Source organism: Candoia aspera, chromosome 6, assembly GCF_035149785.1.
Source record: "Candoia aspera isolate rCanAsp1 chromosome 6, rCanAsp1.hap2, whole genome shotgun sequence".
NCBI lineage: Eukaryota > Metazoa > Chordata > Lepidosauria > Squamata > Boidae > Candoia > Candoia aspera.
The window spans coordinates 82136404-82159227 of NC_086158.1; the positions used below are offsets into that span (position 1 = coordinate 82136404).

General features: G+C 39.8%; 1 protein-coding gene across 1 annotated transcript in view; it reads left to right on the top strand.

Moving 5' to 3' along the window:
* Nucleotides 1-22435, top strand: part of CDH23 (cadherin related 23) — a 537138-nt gene extending 514703 nt beyond the window's left edge. Inside the window, exons 53-68 of the mRNA XM_063307837.1 lie at nt 1436-1647; nt 7410-7604; nt 8447-8557; nt 9714-9843; nt 10591-10854; nt 11119-11280; nt 12484-12740; nt 12853-12950; nt 13728-13848; nt 15006-15085; nt 15983-16023; nt 17578-17638; nt 18522-18651; nt 19438-19560; nt 20061-20174; nt 22007-22435. Coding sequence (XP_063163907.1) covers nt 1436-1647; nt 7410-7604; nt 8447-8557; nt 9714-9843; nt 10591-10854; nt 11119-11280; nt 12484-12740; nt 12853-12950; nt 13728-13848; nt 15006-15085; nt 15983-16023; nt 17578-17638; nt 18522-18651; nt 19438-19560; nt 20061-20174; nt 22007-22345 — 2438 coding nt within the window. The 3' untranslated portion in view covers nt 22346-22435. The remainder of the gene's footprint in view (nt 1-1435; nt 1648-7409; nt 7605-8446; nt 8558-9713; nt 9844-10590; nt 10855-11118; nt 11281-12483; nt 12741-12852; nt 12951-13727; nt 13849-15005; nt 15086-15982; nt 16024-17577; nt 17639-18521; nt 18652-19437; nt 19561-20060; nt 20175-22006) is intronic.
* The last annotated feature ends 389 nt before the right edge of the window (nt 22436-22824 follow it).

Consider the following 22824-nt stretch of genomic DNA (forward strand, 5'->3'; position numbering starts at 1 on the left):
TCAGTTTATCAAAAGTCAATTTACAACTGCCCAGATACAGATCAGTGCACCATAAGATATTATTTATTTATTTATTTATTTATTTATTTATTTATTTATTTATTATTTAAATTTATATCACCATCCATCTCCCCCAATGGGGGACTCTGGGTGGCTTACAATAAAAATGATAATAAAAACATCCAAACCTAAGTTACAGTCTACAAATATGAATACGATAATAAATATAAAATCCAAGCAAAGATGGAATCGCAATCAATAAGGGGTGCTACGGCGCCAACCACCCCCAGGTGGAGCTGTTACCCTTCCCATCCCAAGCGAGGCGGCAGAACCAGGTCTTCAATTTCTTCCAGAAGGCCGGGAGCCAGGAGACCTGTCTCAACTCCAGGGGCAGGATATTCCAAAAGGATATTCCTGGACCCACTAGGTGAAATCCCTTTGCAGATGGGGTCTGTAGCATGCCCTGCCTGCCTGACTGGGTGGGGTGGGTCGATGTTATGGGAATGAGACGGTCCCTCGGGTAACCTGGTCCCATGCCACCTAGGGCTTTAAAGGTAATAACCAACACCTTGAATTAGACCCGGAAGCAAACTGGTACCCAATGCAGCTCGCGTAACAGCTGTGTCACATGTGCCAACTTTACAGCACCAATAACTGTCTGTGCAGCCGCATTCTGGACCAGCTGAAGCTTCTGGATACTTTTAAAGGGAAGCCCCTTGAAAGTTATGCATTGTGTGCTTATTAGTATTACTAATATAAATTTTACATGACAGTTGCAATGTGCAAAGTGTTTTATGACATATATACAGGTAGTCCTTGCTTAACAACCATTTGTTTAGCAACAGTTCAGACTTACGACGGCATTGGGAAACTGACTTCCAGCCAGTCCTTGCATTTACAATCAGCACAGCATCCCCTGCAGTCACGTGATCATGATTTGGGCACTTGGCAACTGGTTCACATTTACAACCAGTGCAGTGACCCATGGTCACATGACCATGTTTGACCTTCCTAGCCAGCTTCCGGCAAACAAAATCAATGTGATTCACTTAATGACTGTGGTGATTTGCTTAATGGCCACCACAAAAAAAGGTCATAAAATCAGGTTGGATTTGCTTAATGACCACTTTGCTTAGTGACCAAAATTCCAGTCCCAAGTGTGGTCGTTAAGCAAGGACTACTGTATTGCTTTCCTTTGCCATAATTCCTATTTTGCAAATAAGTGTGGGTATGCACATATACCCAGAAGACCTTGAGTGGTCTTCTAAGCACCCTACCAAGACTTCAGATAGCTCCAGTTGCTTCACAAAGCTGAGGAGCAGAGCCAGAAGCAAACTTCAAACTGCCTCATTGAACAATTTGCACTGCTGTACTACAAAACAGCTTTTGTAGTTCATGCCATATCTAAAGCGAGCCATGTCTCTTCTGCCCTTAGAGGCCTTCAAAATTCATAAAGATTCAGGGCTTGTAACAACTCGCAGACGTCTACAGTCCTATGAGAGGTTCAACCTAACGGTGGTGGCTACCGACAAAGGAAGGCCACCGCTCTGGGGGACTGCAATGCTACGACTGGATGTTATTGACATCAACGACAATCGACCATTATTTGTCCGTCCTCCCAATGGTACTATTCTGCACATTAAAGAGGTAAATCCTCAGTGTAGATTTTCTCATGCTTGTAATACGATCCAGCAATCCAGAGCTAAGCTACTATAGTCATTTCTAGATAAGAACCAAAGCAGTTTTCTTTGCCTTTCTCACCTTAACTAATCAAGCTACTAGGATCTTGGCTGAGCAGAGAACCAGAAACAATGTGTGTGAATCAAAGAAGTTAAGAAACTTAAAGAGGAGATGTCCTTCAGAATGAGATAATGCAAAACCCCATTTGTGTTTCATATTCTCAGACTACACAACAACCTGACCATGCTGTCAAAACCCACTGAATTCTGCTTCTTTGTGACAGAAACTGAGATAATAAATGAGACCATCAGGTGGCATCATGCATACATACATGAATGCATCTATATTTATAAAGCTATTCCATTCTGGAATAAGCAGTGTTATGTAAATCAGGTTTAAAAGAGTAAAAACTAGGAACCAAAAGGAATTAAAGACAAGAGAGAAAATCTAATTAAATTTAGTTTTCATGAACACCATTCAATATATCTCTCCATCGAGTTTCCATCCTTGAAAACACCTTCTTTCCACCATACCCTGATTGTTCTTTAAACTTCTTTCATGTCCAAACATCACTTCCTTGTCTTTCCTTTCACTCAGCTGAGTTGCTCTTTCTTCATGTGTTTGTTCTGCAATTTGATCTTCATTCTCTCTTTCGATCAACCCCTGGCAATGTACTTCTTTTGTGCTGGTCACTCACTTTTGTACAAAATGCACATTCATTCAGCTCCCATTCATTCTTGACCTTCTTTCTTGTTTTACCACACTCACTTCTTAAGTACCCCCTTCCTTCTGCGTTAAGCTTTTCCATTTCTCTTGACATGCCCAACTCTCACATCTGCATAACAAGGTGGGCAGAAGTATGTTGTGATGCACAATCATGTTTGCTTCTTTTGACAAGCTTTCACTCCTCACGAGAGACCACATGCTAATCATTACCTTTCTGCCACTATATGTACATCTTCCAATGCCTCCATTAATTTTCCATCTTTTATATTAAGTACTGGTTAACTTGCAGCTAATTCACTCTGTTTTGGCAGTCAGACCAACTACCTTGGTCTTCAGTGTATTTCTTTTCCAATCTATACAATCTGTCTAACATTTGTTGGAAATCAACTTCAGTACATCTTCATATGAAAGTACACACACTTTTATATCCCTGCCTCTAACATCACCAGAAACATTCCTTTTACATTTATCCCAAAATATATTGCACATTCAAGGGAATATCACATATCGTGTCCTTCCTCCCTGCTGAGTGTTGAACCATTCACTAAGCATTTCATTTACTCTCATAAATGCTTTTCTTCCGCCAGATATTACTCTTATTGCATTCAGCGATCAACCTTCAATTTCATATTCAGGTAAAACATTGCATAACTACCCCATTCACTTTATCATATGCTTTCTTTAAATCAATAAATGTATAATAACTCTTCTTTCTCACATTCAAATAATTCCCAATGATCTGCTGAAGAACAAAAGTCTAGTCTGCACACTGCTGCTTGGCATACATTCATTCTGCATTTTCCAACTTCTGCTCACTGCCATCTCTTGTACCCTTTCAGTTGGAATTCTGCCAAGCACCTTTCCAGACACACTTTAGAGACTCATCTTCTTGTAGTTTTTCCATTCACTTTTTCCCTATGTATAAGGGAACAGCTAGTTGTCTGCCAGTGGTGCCAAACTCTGTACACATATCAAACAAGTTATACAGTCACTCCACAAATAAACTATATCCATATTTTAATTTTTTTCTCCAGTTACATCATGTTTGTCAGCATTTTTACAATTTTTCTTACTTTTAATTTATCTGACTATCTCTCATATTTAGATCCTACCCCAATTGATTCTCTTTTTTTATAATGATTTTATTAAGAATTACATTATACAGCTAAAAGTTAATACAAACTACAAAAGATATAAAATACAAAAAAGAAAAAAATGAAAAAGTGCAGAAACAAGGAAAGAAGAAAGAAGAAACTCCCTCCTTTGTCCCCAGCAAGTATAGTTAACATTAACAGTTTATCACCATTTCTTAAAATACCATCAACCATCTCTTCATCCTATATCCCACCCCATTCTCTATGAACAAACCTTTAAAACCTCATCACTCCACCTTAATCAGCAAAAGTCCATTAAGGGTTAAGAAGTAACAACATAACTATTGTAAACTATATCTAATAAACCCACTTTGAATCCTTCCTTTTACATTTATTTCTCATTTTCTATTTAATCAAATCCCCCCATCTCATTTCTTTAAATAAGCAAAACTTTTAAAACATCATCATCCAGTTCTAGTCCACATAAATCCATTAAACATTACCAGAAATAGCAATCCATCTATTTCAACCTTGATCAAATAAACTGACTTTGTATTCTTTCCCCTTTCTCAGAGCAACCTTTAGTCCCCTCAGATAATATCCAAACATCTGTTTTCTTTTTATGCTCTCTGTCTCTTCCCATAAAATTGTTGGCAATTTTAGCAAGCCCCTTTTGTAAATCCAATATAAAAAGATTATCCACAACACTCTTCTGGTTTAGTATTTGTATGTCTTTTTTAATTTTTAAAACATCAGCCATTTTTATAGATTTTTTTATCCTGCCTTTATTATTGTTGTTATAAATAACTCAAGGTGGCGAACATCCCTAATTCTCCTTCCTCCTCCTATTTTCCCCACAACAACCACCCTGTGAGGTGAGTTGGGCTGAGAGGGAATGACTGGCCCAAGGTCACCCAGCCGGTTTTCATATCTAAGGCAGGATTAGAACTCCTGGTTTCTAGCCTGGAGCCTTAACCACTAGACCTAACTGGGTCTTTCAGTTTCACTTGTATATCCAACAGTTCATCTTTTTGTGTATCCACTATTTCATCTTTTTCCCTCTGCTTATACATTTTAAAATCCGCATTTAGATTTTATTTGGTAAAACTTGCTCCTGTTCCATAATGCCATCCAATTTATTTATCATGGCAGATAACTTTAAAATTATTTTCTGCACCCAAAAATCATAGACCACTCTTAACAGATCCACTGATGTATTCATTTCCTTCTGGTGCCCTCTAGTGACCAACCTTCAAAGTCATCTTATCAGTTTTTCAGATGTAAACATAGAAACTTTCCTATGGGAAGGATTCTTTTAATTAACTTCAAAGTCTTAATTGAAGTCCATCAAAAACCTTAATCCATTTAAAACTTTCTAAAATCAACTCTCAATCTTCTTTCTTAAAGGATTGAAGAAAAAACTCACCCAGTGAATACGATATAACTTGCAGTTCTGAAGGTTCTCAATCTTTAAAAAAGCAATTAAAAAATTAAAAAATAAAATAAAATCCAAAATGATTAAGAAGTGAGGTTGGTAAAACCTTAAGTCCATGAAGGTGACATTAACAGCTATAAGCTCGATGAAATCCCACAACTCCCAGTTAATTGCAAGTGGCTACAAAAACTTCAGTTCCCACCATCTACTCACATAAAACAGCTGTCCAAAATACATGTGGGCAATCTTGAAGATCTCTCCTTTCTCTGGAGAGATATTGGTGGTCCAGATCCAGCATTCAGCTGCCATTTTCAACCATAATGTCTCCCACTGCTCTGCAGGACATCATCTTGCCATTTCCTCACCAGAAGCTTCTGTACCACAATAGATTCTCAACAGCTTCCAAGATATGAACAATTAATTAAAACATATATGATGCAATTCAGCTTAAAAAATTAAATCGACATCATAAAATCATAGCCCAATAATTCAACTACAACTTCTACAAAATGGTAGAAATAACCAAAAAAGTGAAAGAATAGAAGACTGGAATGCCCTCTGAAAGAATCTGGTTTTTAACATCCATGTAAAAGTCTTCAGGGAGGAAGCTAGTCTGATATATCTCAGGAGACTTGTCCAAAATACTGACACCGTTAATCCTCTTGGCAACTAACGTTTTTTCTCTATACACAATTTGCAATACCTTTCTCTTATCCTCATTTTTGCCGCATGCTCATATATGCACTTTTTTCTCATCCACAGCCTCATTCTTTCTCATACTTTTAATGTAGGTCCACATATTTCTGTGACACTTTGTAACATAATTGTTTTCACTCTGTTCCAAGTAGCTTCCATGCTATCTTTCCTTGTATCCATTCTGTATTTATTCAGTTAGGAAAATAATAGAGTTATACAGAATTTGTATTTTCTCTTCTTCTAGTCATTCTACTTTCACTCTAGTGTATTTTATTTTCTTTCTTGTCCATTAGAGCCTAAAATCCACTCCTGACATCACCAAAAGTAGTCTGGATTGCATTCAGAATCTCATCAGCCTTGCATCCTTCACTAATTCTCTCTGTCTTTCAACATAACCCAATCAGTCAGGCTTCTCGGTTTGTTCTTTTTTCCGTGTATATACATGAATTGCCTTATGCTTAGGCCTTTTTCTAAGAGATACTCACCAGTTACAATTCCTATTCCTCCTCAGGAATGGTATTTCCAAATACTTCAGTAACTTTTCAATATTCTCTCTTCTGTTCCCACCCATCCATTCATGTCACCTATTTGAATAACTTCCCATCCCGTATCACATTCATTCTGTATGTTGCCCAGATTTCCCCAAAACTCTTCCTTTGTACTTCCGTTATCACCATACAGTAGAGCGTAACATGCCACAATCACTAAATCTGTGGATTCCTACTTTCATAGGCACCCACCACAACCAAGAGGACACCAATTCATACTTACTGGAGTATATTTTAGCCCTTACATTCACAATTAAATTCATGCCTTCATTTTCCTGCATATGTTCCTCAGCTCCACAAGATCAGACCACCTTATTCAGACCAATTCATCCTTCCCATCCATACTCTTAGTTGCACAGTAAGTACCACTCAGTTCTGGCACATTTGGGCTGGTGTACCACAAGCATAACCAACACCTAACTGCCTAGTTTTAGCCTATGCATGCTTATGTTATTTTATACAAGGTAGGGTTTCTAACTTTGCCCATATCCAACCACCTAGAAGGTACATGAGGGTACTGACACACTCAAGATACTCAGATGGCACTGAACTCAAAAACAGGGTATTTGCTCTGTAAAGAGAAGCATGTATTGCTCAGTTTTAGCTAATATTACACCTCAACCTTGTGCTAGAGTTGGTTAACATATTACTTTCAGTTATTACTCTCTTCCCTCGTAAGAAAATATATAGTTATGCAGCAGTATGATTAGTGAGTTTTGAACTAATGGAGTCTCCATTGTGGCGAGTTCTCAGAATCATCAGAAGGCCAAATATGTGAGTCTGCATTCCAATGAACATGAAACACAGCTAGTAAATACAGTGTCTAGAATGTCTGTCAGTACACTGTAAATACTTTCTAGTTGGTGGGATGCAGGGAACAATGTGTTGGCTTTCAAGGTAGTCTCTAAACTGGGGATTCTGATATATGTAGCTTAGAATTGAGCATTGGTAAAATACATCAAAACTGGCATGTCTTTACCATTAGCAGAGAATCCAGGGTACAACTAAGGCTAGTAACTTACTCCACTGTTTCTCTGTCTTACTCAAAAGGGTTATGGGAAAGCCTTGACTGACCGAAGCCATGATCTGTGTGATGATGACTGTGGCTTTTGGAAGTTTGTGTCTTGGAATTCTCAGTTCATAGGAGATATGATTTTCCCATGTACCCCTGGAGTGTTCTGTATGTTAAACAACTTTTTCTGCATACATGATCCTTGTGTCTGTAAACAGGAAATCCCCCTACGATCCAACGTGTATGAAGTGTATGCTACAGACAAGGATGAGGGCCTCAATGGAGCTGTGCAGTACACCTTTCTCAAAACTGGTGCAGGAAATAAGGATTGGGAATATTTTACCATTGATGCAAACAGTGGGCTCATTCAGACAGCAATGAGACTGGACCGGGAGAAGCAAGCTGTGTACAGTGTAAGTCACGAAGCAGGAATATTGTGACTTTCATAGGAATACCCCTCATGATGTTTTGCCCTTACTAGCCAGGTGTGGAAGGCTTTGTCCTACACTGCTCAGAAGGTTCTCAAAGAGGGCTGAAATTGATATCTGCCCAGGTTAGAATAGCAAGTTTGAAACACCAGAACTAGATTTGAGAAGTAATGTAGTTCTGAAGTAGTGTATAGTTAGATCAGGCCTGCCACATTTATGAACTAGCAAGTCAGATGTAACCACAGATGGGACATTTCAGAGAGACCAAGAAATTATGGGTGATCCCCTTCTTTTCAGCCACTGCAGAAGAGCTGAACGTGTTGGTGGAGGGAGTGAAGTCAGCACCTTCCTACTCAGCTTCTTTCTGCCCTGAGGGAGAACAGCAAGAGAACAGCTTATATTTGTTTATTTTCTTTGATCTGTTACTTCCCTTCACCACTCCTGAACATCTTTTCCTCAATTTCTTTCTTAAAACACCAGGCAATCATTTTTCTTAGGCAGTGGAGATACTCTGTAAGATGGTTTTGCACCATACAGAAGATTAAATATAAGTTAAATAAGAGGGGAAATAAGATCTCAATGGACAGTAATACCCTAAACCAATTCTGCTACTTACTGTTGCTGTACAATTAATACCATAAATAAAAAGCCCTGTTTCTGTTTCTTCTTTCTAGTTGAAATATATTACCTTAATCCAGCGTGTTCTAATTTTATGCTTGTGGGGAAGGGAACAAGGGAACTGAGAATATTTGCCACTCTCTGGAGCCTCTGCCTTTGCCACTGACAGGCTCACTATATGACTGTCCTTTCATGTGTCTTTCCCATAGTTAATCATTGTGGCATGTGATCAAGGTCAACCACCCTATGAGACAATGCAACCCCTCCAGGTAGCGCTGGATGACATTGACGACAACGAACCTCTCTTCCTGAAGCCACCTGTAAGCAGGTCTACCTCTTCCCTTCTCGACTTCACTGGAGCTGGGACAGATTAGGTTCCAAACTAGAATGAGTTCCTTTAGGAGAGATTTTAAAAAGAGTAGCTGTCCTGTTTTTTCCAAGATGCACATGAATTAACATTCATTCAAAGTCACTTACCATTTAGAAACAGATTCATTTTGTGAAAATACTTTTATTCATTGCATTAGCTGTAGAGGAAGTTTGTTGACCCTTTGTGACTATTTCCAAGGTCTTAAACTAAAGCAGAAAATCAAAAAAACGTAATCTATTTTTCAGCATAACAATAGGAAGATATTCTGTATAGAGATAGTAGTATAAAAGGAAGGAAGCCTTATTACTCATCATGGTAGCTAATATATCACTAAATTTCACTCTATCTTGCACATTTTTTTCACCTGGAATTCTTGAAACTTAAAACCTGCTAAGAATGGGTTCCACAGATTGAATAACTGTACACAAATGTTGTTTCATAAAAGCCTCTGAAATAAAACCAGAACAAATTAAACTATTTGTAAACTTTGCTCACATATAGTTGCCAGTCATCACTGATGTTAGAGGTTAACTTTGTTTTACTGGATGTATTTTTATTGGTCAATGACTGAAATAAAGTTTCTGTCTGTCTATTCCCATAAAGCAGAAGATAACTGAAAAAGCAAAAAGTAAGAGACCCAGGGTGGTGTAGCAGCTAACATTTATGATTTAAAGATTAGAACTAGAGGACTTGGGTTCTAGATCAACTTCAGCCATGGAATCTGCCTTGGTCACTTTGGGCCAGTCACTCTTTCTTAGGAGGAGGAAGCACTATCTATACCACCTTGAGCTCCTGAACAAAAAGGCAGAATATAAACCTAAAATACAACTGCTAATAGTAACAGGTCTCCAAGAGAGTGAAGATAAGACTTACCTTTCCTCTTCCAGCACTTTTATACACATATTTCATATCCTATATACTTATACCATATCATGGTGACTTCATTGAAATTAATATTGCTTATGACTAGGGAGGGCTTTTATTCCTACAACCATAATTCATAAAATATGTAGTAAGGCACCTGCTTTGCTGTATCGTACCATGATTTTTTCAAAAATTGTGTTGCCTGTATTCCCCACCTTTTATTTATTTTTTTGCCTCTGCAGAAAGGGAGTCCCCTTTACCAGGTTCTTTCTGTGCCTGAACACTCACGCCCGGGCACTGTAGTGGGGAATGTCACGGGTGCAGTGGATGCTGATGAGGGCTCCAATGCTATTGTGTATTACTTCATTGCAGGTAGATTTCAGTTCTTCTCATCATTCTTCCTTTGATGGTTTAAGACAATTGTCCGTATAACCTTCATCATCTACAATACCTATTTTGCCTTTAATGCATTATGTAAAAATGATTGCTTAGGTTAAAGAAGTGGTAACGTTTCATTAAATCTTCCATTTAATGATCCATCAGTCATTAGGTACATTCTTAGACAGATAATTTACAAGTGACTCAGTGCTTTCACTTCCAAAAGTGAATCTGCTCTCTTTGCCCTAATCATTTCTCCTCAACAACTTCATTCCACTTGGTTGGGTCAGCCCATAATATTGGATAGCAAGGATAAGCTAAAGGAAACCACACTTGGATTTCTGAATCCCTCCCTCCCTCCCTCCCTCCCTCCCTTCCTCTATCATCTATCTGTCTATCTCTATCACCTATCTATCACCTATCTATCTATCATCTATCAAATCAAAGCACCCCAACCCCATAACAACTCTGGACAGCAGCATTAAAAACAATTGAAAACTCTATGATCAGCAGGAAAAAAATGACAATGTCCAGGGAGAGCAATAGGACCATAATCCTCAACCCCACATATTCCCAAAAGGGCCCTGCCACACTCCCTAACCCAGGTCCTAGGGAAAGAGCTTGCTTAAACATATTTCTTGGTTATAGTTTTATTGCAATATAATTACCATCCCATGGTAAAACCCCATTTTAGAAAGCAGTCAGTCTAAAGGGACCCTGACTAGTGTTTTCTTTCTTTAGCTGGTAACAGAGAGAACAATTTCCAACTGAGTCGAGAAGGGAAATTGCAGATTCTCCGGGACTTGGACCGAGAGAAAGAAAGTTTCTACTCCATCATTGTCAAAGCTTCCAGCAATCGAAACTGGACACCTCCTCAAGGTCGCCGAGCAGCCAGAATCCAGGCTATGGATCTCAGCACTGATAATACCTTGCAGGATGTCAGGATCTTTCTGGATGACATTAATGATCAGCCTCCCCGGTTCACCAAATCAGAATACACAGCAGGTATGCAGACGTCCACTTGAGCATGGTTGACTAGTCAGAAAACTGACTCATTTTCTGAGCTACCTGGTGTAGAAAGACATAAGGATGCCATCTCCTGAAACTGTAACTTCTAGCTTTTATTGGGAGTCTGGCATGTTGCAAAATAAAATGCCAGCTTCAAGCACCAATCTCATTTTTAAAAATGTTCTTGATTTCCCCCAAAGGCCCAGGCAAAATGATTTATTGGTCTTTGTCATCTTGATTTCCTCCTTCTGCTTCTGCTAGGGGTTGCAACTGATGCAAAGGTGGGTTCTGAGCTGATCAAACTTGTTGCACTGGATGCTGATACTGGAAACAATAGCCTAGTCTTGTACCGCATTCTGGGAATTCGCTACATCAAACAACATTCAAATGATTCTGATGAGGTGGCCAACATTTTCAACATTGGTAAGACTGGCAGTGAGTTGCTCAGGTATTAACTGAACAGTCCAGGTCACATTCCTGTGTGTTGCCTGCAAGAAGTTAACTTGCCTAGACATAGGGTGTTAATAGATTCATGGCCATTCAGTCAAAGATCTAATTTGAAGTTTCCTGTGACCTCCGAGGGCCATTGATCAGTGACGTTTCAGTTGAAGAGTTGTTATATAGGAGACTTCTTGCATGAGAGGCATTGTGGTTTAGTGGGTTGGCTGTTAGATGTGAACTGGGAAAGTTTTGATATGGGGCTGTATTCAGATATGGAAACGAACCAATCACTATTTCTCAGTTTAATTAACATTATATAGTGGTGGTATTAAGATAAAATTGAAGGAGGTCTAGAACTCCTGAAGGAAAAGCTGGAATAAACCTAACAAATACAGTGTGGTTTTGGTATATCTTTGTTAAAGTTACATTGAATTTTTTAAAGGTTTCTTTGTAAAGAAAATACTGCTACAAACTCTTTTCTTAGAGTTTGTAGTAGTATTTTCTGCATTCATACAAAACAGTTAATCTAGTTATTGAACTTACCTATTTACTAGGCTCACACAATGCATTAAATAATAAATTAACCAAATAGGCCAAGTTTGTACAAGATATTACACCATCAGTCAATCAATTAATCAAACCAAGGCTGACTCTAACCAAGTTTATCACGTTGCACAAGTCCAACTGCTGTGTCTTTACCTGACCTGGCTAAATGTGTTGTGCGAATATAATCTTCAATACCTGTCTTTCTGTTTCACTCTTGTTTAAATAGATCTTGGTTGGATAAAGATAAGGAACTACTGTTCAGTTGATTTCAGAATAAGGGCAGCTAATTTCTTGTTGTTTTACTCATAATTATCACCTCCCTTTGGACAGCATCATTTTAAAATGCAACTGCAAGATTGTATGCTTAATGTTTCCCCCTTCTTTGAAAAGGTTTCCTGCTCTTAGAAAACAAGAATATCAAAAGGATGGCTGGGCTGGAATTTTTGTATTTACTCTTCTACATTTCTAAGTGCAGGGGAAGCTTTTTAAGCCAGAAAAATATGCGAACAAAGTTTTCCTGTTGGAAAAGGAAAACCTTCAGTTTGATATAATACAGTCTCAGCATAGTACTATGATGTGTTAATTCCAAATGCACTGGCAAATTCTAAACTTGGAGTGTGCTATCGACTCTTCTTAAAGGTAACCTAGATGGGATTCTTCGAACTTTTGATCTGTTCACCGCCTACAACCCTGGCTACTTTGTGGTGGATGTTATGGCTTCTGATCTGGCTGGCCATAATGACACTGCCGTTGTGGGAATTTATATCCTGAGAGATGACCAGCGGGTAAAGATCATAATCAATGAGATCCCAGATAAAGTGCGGCAATTTGAGGAAGAATTCATCCATCTGCTGTCCAACATAACAGGGGCCATTGTCAATACAGATGATGTGCAGGTACCTTTTGCATTAGTGGAATGTATGAATTTTCTAATAATTTGGACTCTTGCTCATTGGGCTTAAGAAGATCAAAACCTTTGCTGATTGTTTGGTTTTTTTCATCCTGTAGTTCCATGTTGACAAAAAGGGCCGTGTGAATTTTGCCCAAACAGAATTGCTGATCCATGTGGTAAACCGGGAAACCAATAGGATACTTGATGTAGAACGGTAAGCATGCTGCCTCAATATACATTTATAAGCAGATTCCAAATTTCTTTAGCTTCTGCCAACATGGGCAATCTCTTCTGATTATAAGAAACATTTAATCAAAACACTTTCCAGGGCACACGATTATTTTTAAAACTTATTATTGCTGTTGTTATCATCACTATCTGCTGCACGAAATCTGTTCTCTTGAACTTAGCTGCCCTATCACTATGGATTTTCACATTACGGAGCAGTATTGGCAGACAAAATAAAAATAAAACATGGATTATGTTGAGGTTTTCCTACTAACAGATTAAGCTGCTATTGTACCTAATCATTTTGGCCGGGTGAAAAGGTTGTATTAGATTGTCTCCTCTCACGTGCTTCATGCAGAATAGCCTGGGGGGAGGAAACCTGCCCGGACTTGTTCTTACTTCCTCTTTTTTTTCTCTGCCGGCAATGTAGCCAAGCAAGTCTTGCTCCAAAGGGAGCTAAGTCCTTTAAATATGTTTTGCTTTTGTTTTTGCTTTCTGTAAATAAATTATTTTTATAGAAATGCTTGGTGTGTGACTTTTTTGACCTCTCCTGGGCTAAAGGCTTTCCCAGCATCTGCCAACAGATTATTCACTCCATTTTTCTCTTTTGCAACTTAATAGAATGAGTTTCTGCTTTTGAAGTCTATTGCACTGAACATTATAGCAGGGAGGAGGTGGCTAATTATTTTTGTGATAAACAACTTTTTATTTTATTAGCTTTAATACATGGTAAAAATTAAGAAATATTCAACCATTTTTTCAGAGTCATACAGATGATTGATGAGAATAAAGAACAGCTGAAAAATCTCTTCCGAAATTACAATGTTTTAGATGTTCAGCCAGCCATTACAGCCAGAGCTTCAGATGACTTGTCAACACTGCAGGTAAATTAGAGGCTACATTCCTTTATATCTTAAGCATAATTTATTTCCAGATGTTACAGATACTTTTTGAACAAGTTGTATGCCCATTACCAGTGTAGTTGAGAAACTTTTATTCTTCCTTTATTAGCATTTTTTATAGGTCATAGAGCCAGTCTGGTGTAGTGGTGAAGGCACCAGGCTAGAAACCGGGAGACTCTGAGTTCTAGTCCCACCTTAGGCACGAAGCCAGCTGGATGACCTTGGGCCAGCCGCTCTCCCTCAGCCCTAGGAAGGAGGCAATGGCAAACCACTTCTGAAAAACCTTGCCAAGAAAACAGCAGGGACTTGTCCAGGCAGACACAATTGAACAGATTTTAAAAAATAGGTCATAATGAACATTTTTTCTTGATTTTCTACCTTTAGATAAGAAACCATTTACAGTGTTGCTAGATTTTGCCTTTCAGCAATTAAAACCTGCAGATGATTAAGAGTACTCGATATGGGTAAACTCACTGATCTCTCTATTTTACCTTTTCCTTTGGTTCTTAATTTCCTTGGTATAATTTTAGATTTGTATAAGCACATTGGTCAATAACCCTAATGAAGTTGAACTGTATCCCACAGCAAAGTTTCAGAAACAGCAGTACTGAGATAATTAAGTTATTGTTTTACTATTGCCCTAACAATTCACATTTCTTTAGTGAGAAGAAGCTAGAAAATATACAGCTGCTCTTGCTGAATTTCTGTGTCTCATAGGGCTGATAAAAGATAGATAGATAGATAGATAGATAGATAGATAGATAGATAGATAGATAGATAGATAGATAGATATGACATATCATCTTTATATTAGTTCATACATGAAAAGATTATACCTACAGGTCTAACCCCATTCATATTCCAGTCGATGATGTCAAGGGGAGAAGCAGGTTAGATGAAACAATTCACATAGATTAACTGAATCTGGCACCAAATGATTAATTGGCCATACATTATGTTTCTCTTTCCCTCAGTACCTTGAACATGAGCACACCTTGGAACTATGGTATCCTCCAGTCAGGGCCATAAGGCAGGTGAAGTTTGATGGCCAAGAATTTTTCTAGAAATTCCACTCCCCACTACAATGGTTTGCTTTGTTTTTTTTTGTTTTTTTTTTTCCTGTTTCTTGTCATTTCTAGATGGCAATAATCATTCTGGCTATTCTCCTCTTCCTGGCAGCCATGTTGTTTATCCTCATGAATTGGTACTACAGAACTGCGTGAGTAGCCACCAGTCCCTGGATGGCAGAATATTTCAAATACCATAGTAAAAAGACATAGCAAAAAATAATAACAACAGAAGAGCAAACTAAGTGTTCTTACAGTAAAGCCAAGGGTTCCTGTGGGGTATGGTAAAAAAAAAAGTCAGTATGGTGGCTGCATTGCACGTAAAAACAGGAGCAGCTTCAATTATCCCATTGTGGCCACTCCTTTGACTTTTTTGATCATACCTTGAGGATACCCCTGAGTAAAATTATTTAAGCTGCTTCTTTTAGTACTCTAACCTTGAAATAGCACTTTTTAGTATTCTAGCCATAAAACAGTATCCCGGACTCTTACCAGTAAAAGGCTAGATAAGATTGGAGCCTGCAAAGTTGACACTCTGGGTACTGCTCTCTGAATCAAGGTCATTAGTTGGATGAAGTTGGGAGGCTTGTGCACTTGGAGAAAACCTGCAGAGGTTACGCTGAGCTACCCGTGATTTTAAAAGGATGGGTCTTTGAGGGGCTGAGGGGCTAGGCTAGAAACCAGGAGACCATGAATTCTAGTCCTCTCTTAGGCACAGAAGCCAGCTGGGTGACTTTGGGCAGTCCCTCAGCCCGGCCCACCTCACAGGATTGCTGTTGTGGGGAACACTGAAGGAGGGAACATGATGTACACCACCTTGAGCTATATAAAATAAAGGTGGAATATGCATCTAGTAAACAAACAAACAAATAAATAAGAACAGTCTTAGCTACAAATCTGGCAGTAGCCAAGGTTTTGTCCTTTTCTAGTTGGGGATAAAGCAGTGGGGAGATGCCTGGTCGAATTCATGTAAAGCTTAGGAAGTAATGTCATAATATTCATATTCTTTTCTTCCCCCAGTTGTTTACTACTTTTACATTTTTTTGCAGACACAAAAGAAAATTAAAAGCAATTGTGGCTGGTTCCGCAGGTAAGCAATACTGAGAATCATTTGTTTTTTTCGTCGTGGGGAAAAAGGGCTGATTGATGAATGTCATCATTCATAACACTGACTTATAAAAAGCAAGAATCTTGCTTCCACTCTGTATGTCTCTTTGGTTTTATTAAACCTTCTTTTTCCAACTTTAATTAGAAGAGAAATTAAAGTAGAGGTTCTCCACAGCAATGGAGAAGGTGAGGTGCCATCAATCCACAGCCACTCCATCTTACCAGGGTTCAGCTGAAGCCTGTTGTTCCCCATCCAGGCCCCCACAGCCCCCAGGCACTGAGAAAGGGCAGTCACTGCATCACTTACCTCACCCGGGATAGAGATGTATAATTGGGTATCATCAGCATACCGATGATACCTCAACCTGTGGTGACGGATGATCTCACCCAGTGGTTTCATGTAGATGTTAAATAAGAGAGGAGAGAGAACTGAGCCCTGCGGCACCGCACAGTAGAGGGGTCGAGGGTCGGATCTCTCCTCTCCTATCACCACCGATTGGGATCAGCCCTGGAGGAAGGAGGTGAACCAGCACAGAACAACGCCGCCCACCCCCAACTCCCTGAGCAGTCCCAAAAGGATACCATGGTTGATGGTATCGAAAGCCGCTGAGAGGTCAAGGAGAGCAAGGATGGATGCACTGCCTCCATCCCGCTCCTGCCAGAGATCATACATAAGTGCGACCAATGCAGTCTCCGTCCCATATCCCGGCCTGAAACCTGACTGAAAGGGGTCCAGATAATCCGTTTCATCCAGAATCCTCTGGAGTTGCACCACCACCTTCTCAACCACCTTCCCCAAAAAGGGGAGGTGGGAGACTGGATGAAAATTGTCCAACAAAGTTGGGTCCAGCGATGGCTTCTTGAGGAGGGGGCGCATCAGTGCCTCCTTAAAGGCCACCAGGAACACCCCCTCACTCAAGGATGTATTTACCATTGCTTGGACCCAACCACACGTCACTTCCCGAGCTGCCTTCACCAGCCAGGAGGGGCATGGATCTAACTGACAGATGGTGGCATTCACAATCTGGAGGATCCTGTCCACTTCCTTGGGTCCAACCAAATCAAACTGCTCCCAGATAACAAGGCTAAAATGTTCCCTCGGCATCTCCTCAGACTCTGCTTCACGCATGGAGTCCAACTTGGAACGGATCTGAGTGATTGCATCCTGCAGATGCTCAGAAAACTCTTCCGCACGGCCCTGTAGGTGGGTTATAGTTTGGTGTTGTTATTTTCATGTTTATTGGATGGACAGTAGAGAAAACACAAGAATGCAACAGATTGGCAATGATATCATCTGGGTGGAGAAAAGTTGTACATTCCAGATTAAACTGTTAGTGTGTAAGTAACCAGACAGAGGTTAAGCTGTGAAACTTTGAGATTCTAAGAATGGGTGGGGAAAATCTCACTGTTAAGTTTCGGTGTGTGAGTCTGCTTTTAAAAACATACCCCAGAAAGCCCATATTAAAATAAAAAGATAAAATTCTAAACTAATTCCTAGAAATTATGCTTGGTAAATTCAACACATTCTCTTTTGCAGGTAACCGAGATTTCATGGATATCATGGATATGCCAAACACAAATAAATATTCCTTTGATGGGTAAGTTCTTAACAGATTTCAGAAACATGTAGCCCAAATTAGTCCTAATCTTAGACATATTACATGGAAATAACTTCAGCTAATACTTCTCGGTTTACTTTTTAATGTCTGGACAAGATTTAAAGATTTTATACAAGACTATTTTAAAGTATGTATGATGTGATTTGAGACCCAGAGTGACCATCAGATCATCACTCTCCTGGAATGGAATCCATTCCTGGTTAATGTAATCCTGTCTTCATGAACACATTGGGAGAGAAAGATCAATTCTGAAAGATCCAGTTAGGAGAAAAGGACATCCAGGCACTTCTATGCACACTGAAAGGAATCTTGTTCTCATTAGTACACACAGCTGTGAGAGTCACCATGTCCATCACCCCCATTAAACTTAGGGTCCACTTCCGCCTTGTACTCCATTAATTGCCTAGGTTGGGTCTGGGTCATGATTTTTTTTTTTCCTGAGAAATAAATAGGGATTGGAGCAGAACATTTTGCAAAGAGTAATTTTGAGTTTGCTGAGGAAACCCCTTTGAACTAAATTCAAGACCACTGAGCAACCTTTTTTTTCAGCCTCATCATTTTGCCCTCTAAAAAATAAGCCTCTATGGCACTAAAATTCCACATGCATCTTCTGACCAAAGAAATGGGACATGTCAAGAGACTTTAAAATCATTCTTGCTTGGCTATGCTTCTGCACACACATACACCCATACCTCCCTTTCTCTCCCGCCCCCCACTCTCTCTCTTTAAATATGTCTTCTTGTACTTCTAAAAATAGTATATATTTTCTTTAAAAGTCTTGTTTTATTAGAGTGTTCTTTTAAACAATGCTCAAAGTTGCCTACAGCTAAGTTTCCTTCTAAGCTTCATATATCCCCGACAGAGCAAACCCTGTGTGGCTCGACCCTTTCTGCAGAAATCTGGAATTGGCAGCACAAGCTGAGCATGAAGATGACCTCCCTGAGAACCTGAGTGAAATCACTGACTTGTGGAATAGTCCTGCCAGGACCCATGTGAGATGATAGCTGCTTAGTATCAGGGTTTAAAAATCAACCAGCCTAATGGCCTAATTCTGACAGAAGTATCAATAGCGAGGAAAAAATTGGATTAATTTAAGCATGAACGTCTGTGGGGAACAAGGAGGAGCAATTGCCAAAATGTGCATAGGAGCATCACAATGCATATCCTGATTGTTTTGGACTTGTGTTACATCATTGCAAGCAACTACAGAAGGGGCAGAACTAAGGTGTTATTATGCACATTTCGTCATTTTAACAAGAACTCTACTTGCTGCAGAAGGCCATGAATATGAAACAAATGCTTTTCATTATTATTCTATGATTCCATGAAATTTAAATAAAAGCATTTAAAATTGCTTTTCCATGTCAAACTTCACTGACCCATTATGTTAGAGTATTTGTTATAATTTTTGGAAGCCTAAGTCTTGGTAATCAAGGCAGAGTGTTTTTTAGCTCAGTAACTGGGATGGTAGCTTTAGATCTTCAGATTGTAAAGGCTGGAGATAATAAACTTGATTGTGAGGTGGTACAGTGCTAAATTTGCTAGTAAAACCAAAGGCTATATGGCCCCATTATTTTTACTGTAATTTTATTCAATTTGCTGCAGATCTACTTAATAATTCAGTTTGGCCAAGAAAGTTGACTACTAGAAAACAGAAATGATTTACATAAAAGTTTTTAAGTTCTGGAATTGAGTAGAATTTCTGAGAAGAATCCATTGTGATCTTTCCTTCAGGCCTGTTGAGGCCACAGAAATAGTTCTAAGTTTCTTCTTTTTAGGGAACTTTTGGTCGAGGCCCTTCAGCTTCCAAACCTGAAGAAGATCGCTATCTGAGGGCAGCTATCCAGGAATATGATAATATTGCAAAGCTAGGCCAGATCATGAGAGAAGGGCCTATCAAGGTAAGTATCTATGCCATCAATGGTCTTGACTTAGTAATCTGCAGCTTTCCAGCAAATGCCATCTGTTGCCATGTAATTTGTAAGAGATTTTTTGCTTAAAAAGTCACAGAAATAGAATTATTCTTTAAAAATTGACTCTTTGACACCATTTGACATAGGCTATATTTCTTCTAAGAATAGAACTCTGGATGTCATTCAGCTTCCCAGCGTCATCTTTAATCTGCTGTCTAGTCTTGGAAATAATTGATTTGGGTGTCCACCCAGAATGCCCTCTGGCAAGAATCTTATTTAATGCAGGAGTTTACCACATATAATTGAAAAGCATATCTTCTGAATCCAAGGTGGTCTCCAGATAATTGTTTCCACCATTTTTTAAGGGGAAATCCCCATTTGACTTTAAAGTAGCTTCTCACGAGGATTACCTTACCCGGTAGTTTCAGGATCAGTCAAAAAGGGTCCAATATAAAGTCTCCCATTGCCTATTCCCTCCCTCCTTCCAGGCCTCTCTCTTAAAGGTAGTCTTGGATGATTACATGAGGTTGAAAAGACTGCTTGCTGAGCGGATGGTACATAAAGCCACTACCAGCCATGGGGACCAGTCCTCAGTCTCTGAGGTAGTCTGTGTGTGCATGGGGTTCATGAAAATGCTTGTGGTGCCCTCTGGGATGGCGTGTCTGTTTTTCAAAGCTGAATCATTCTGTACATACTATATGGCGCTTGCAGCTATTTCTCTCTGGAGCTCTGAGATTTCCAAGAACAAAGGTTTAATAAACTAGCTCTGGGGTGGGGGAAATGTCAGAAAGTTCAAGATGGTGGCTGTGGCTATGTGATTAAAGCCCAAAGCTTTTTTATATGGCTCACAAGGATGTCAAACGTAAAAAGGTGGAGGGCAGGGCTTTGATCGTAGGGTCCCATCTGCCATTTTTACTTTTTTGACACCTCCCCGCTGTTGGAGGTATCAGCAAATCAGCATGCCTCATTAGCAACAAGGCTCATGCTCAGTCCAGACTGTGGCCACCCCAAGACCTGATTGGTTGTTCCCTTGCTTCTTGCCCATCCGTGCAGAGAAGGTAAACCTTAATGGCTGGATTCTGATGGCCTGGTCTACCAGCATGGGCCTTTTCTTTTTAGTGATTGCTCCCCTGACTTTCTTTTGCTTTCCCAGGTGTTTATACATGTGGATGCCCCCAACCCCCACTCCTTCCCACCTTGTCTTCTTTGACATTAACATAACCTCTTTTTCTTTTTTCTGTGTATGGTACCGGCATAGCTCCAATGCTACAATAAACAAAGCAACAAGAAACAAGTTCTTTCATTCCTGTTCCTGGAAATTTTGGAATTTAGGTCCATGGAAATTTTGCAGCAAGGAAGAAATGATAGTTCAGCTTCATAGAAACACAGTAGTACTGTCCCTACAGAACATTTTTTTTTAAAAAAAGGGAAGGGAAGAGAAGGGAAGGGAAGCTTTACAGTACTGTGGGCAGAGGGTAGAAAGCAAACGGAGACTGCTTCACACAGCTTGGGAAGTCACCAAAAGGATGCCCGCTAGGGCTGAGTTTCTAGGGTTAAGGATAGTTCATTGACTGAATGAGTTGGATCACCCCCCATTTTTTTTTAAAAAAGAACATCAACTGCCAATAGCAAAGAACAAAGCAGCCAAAAGGGTGGGGGGAGGGGCATCCTAGACCCTGCTGGAGCACCTACTAGGACAGAACAAAGCTCTGAAGACTATCCATTCTGAAGGGCCTGAGATGGCTCTGATTGGAAAACAGCAGCTTTGAATCCAATTTGGAAGACACGGGTAGGGAGCGTATTTGCCACAGGCTGGGAATGTAAGGGGATGACGTCATCTATTCCTGCACTCAGGAAGCCATGCGTGGTCCATACTGGTAATGGGAAAAGCAGAAAGTGTCTTTAGTCCAGTTTGTTTGTGATGCTCAGGCCTTGAACAGCTTAATGTCAGATGGAGAGCTATGGTGCAGGTTCTTTAAGACTACTGTTTGATAATTTTATAAAACCAAAGATCTGTAGTCTATTAGGATTTAAGATATAAGTGTTCATGAACACACAGTTCAAAACCATGTTTAATGTATCTCATTGGTGCATTTTATCCATGTCACTTCTAAACTTTTTGGTGGTGAGGTTATAGCATAACTGCATACATCAATTTAAAAAGGAAAAAAGAGGATCTGATTCCTGTTGCTCTGCAAAATAGCTTGAAGAGAGACATTTTGTCCATGATCAAATGGGTTCACATTGTCATGTGCAGAAATGGGAGGTACACCTTAGTTTTTAGATACAAGCAGGAGTTTCAGAAATAGTTCCAGCAGGAATCAATTCTGATTCATGTGGAAAGGCAATATTCTTACCACTGAGAACAGTGAAAAATTAGCTGGAGAAAAAACAAAATAGGTAATGTGTTGATTTCATCCTGGCCTTTTTCTAGCTGATCCAGAATGATTTGGAGGAGGAGGAAGAGGAGGAGGAGGAACAAAGGAGCCCGAATCAAGGGAGTCTTCGCTTTCGGCATCAGCAGCCTGTTGAGTTCAAGGGATCTGATGGGATCCACGTGGTCCATGGCAGCACAGGCACCCTCCTAACCTCAGACCTCAACAGCCTTCCTGAGGATGACCAGAAAATACTAGCTCGCTCCTTAGAGACACTGACTGCTGAAGGTGGGTCCTACTGTGACAGAAATGCTCGCACTGAGTCTGCCAAATCCACCCCTATGCACAAGATGAGAGAAGTGATCATGGAGAGCCCACTGGAAATCACAGAGTTATGACTAGAAGTAGCATCGCTGGTGTAGCCCTGCAAGGGATCCTGGGCCTACACAGACTCCTGCAGCAGGACCCCTGACTAAAGGACAAGAGAAGAGGGCAGGGTCACCAATGCCAGGCCACCTCTTGTTCCAAAGTAAATCTGACAAAGATAGACCTTTTGTTATAGCAGCCCTGGAGAGCCTAGATTCAGGGATGAAGGCTCTCAGGACCAGGCACTCATAAGATTTGACTCGTTCTCTTGATTTTGTTTTCTAAATATAAAGTATTTCAAATAAAAGCTATGGGAGGCCCTGGGACATAAACCTAAAGCTCGAATTGCAATAATCATGGTGCCATGTTCCATCAGTACAGTCAACAAGGCTCTACAACAGGTCTTCAATTGGATCAATGTGTTGTCCCACCACCATGGTGGCAAGGAATGATGGCTACCGACTGAATGCAGCTAAGATGATTCTAGGACTATCCATTTGGTCTCACACGG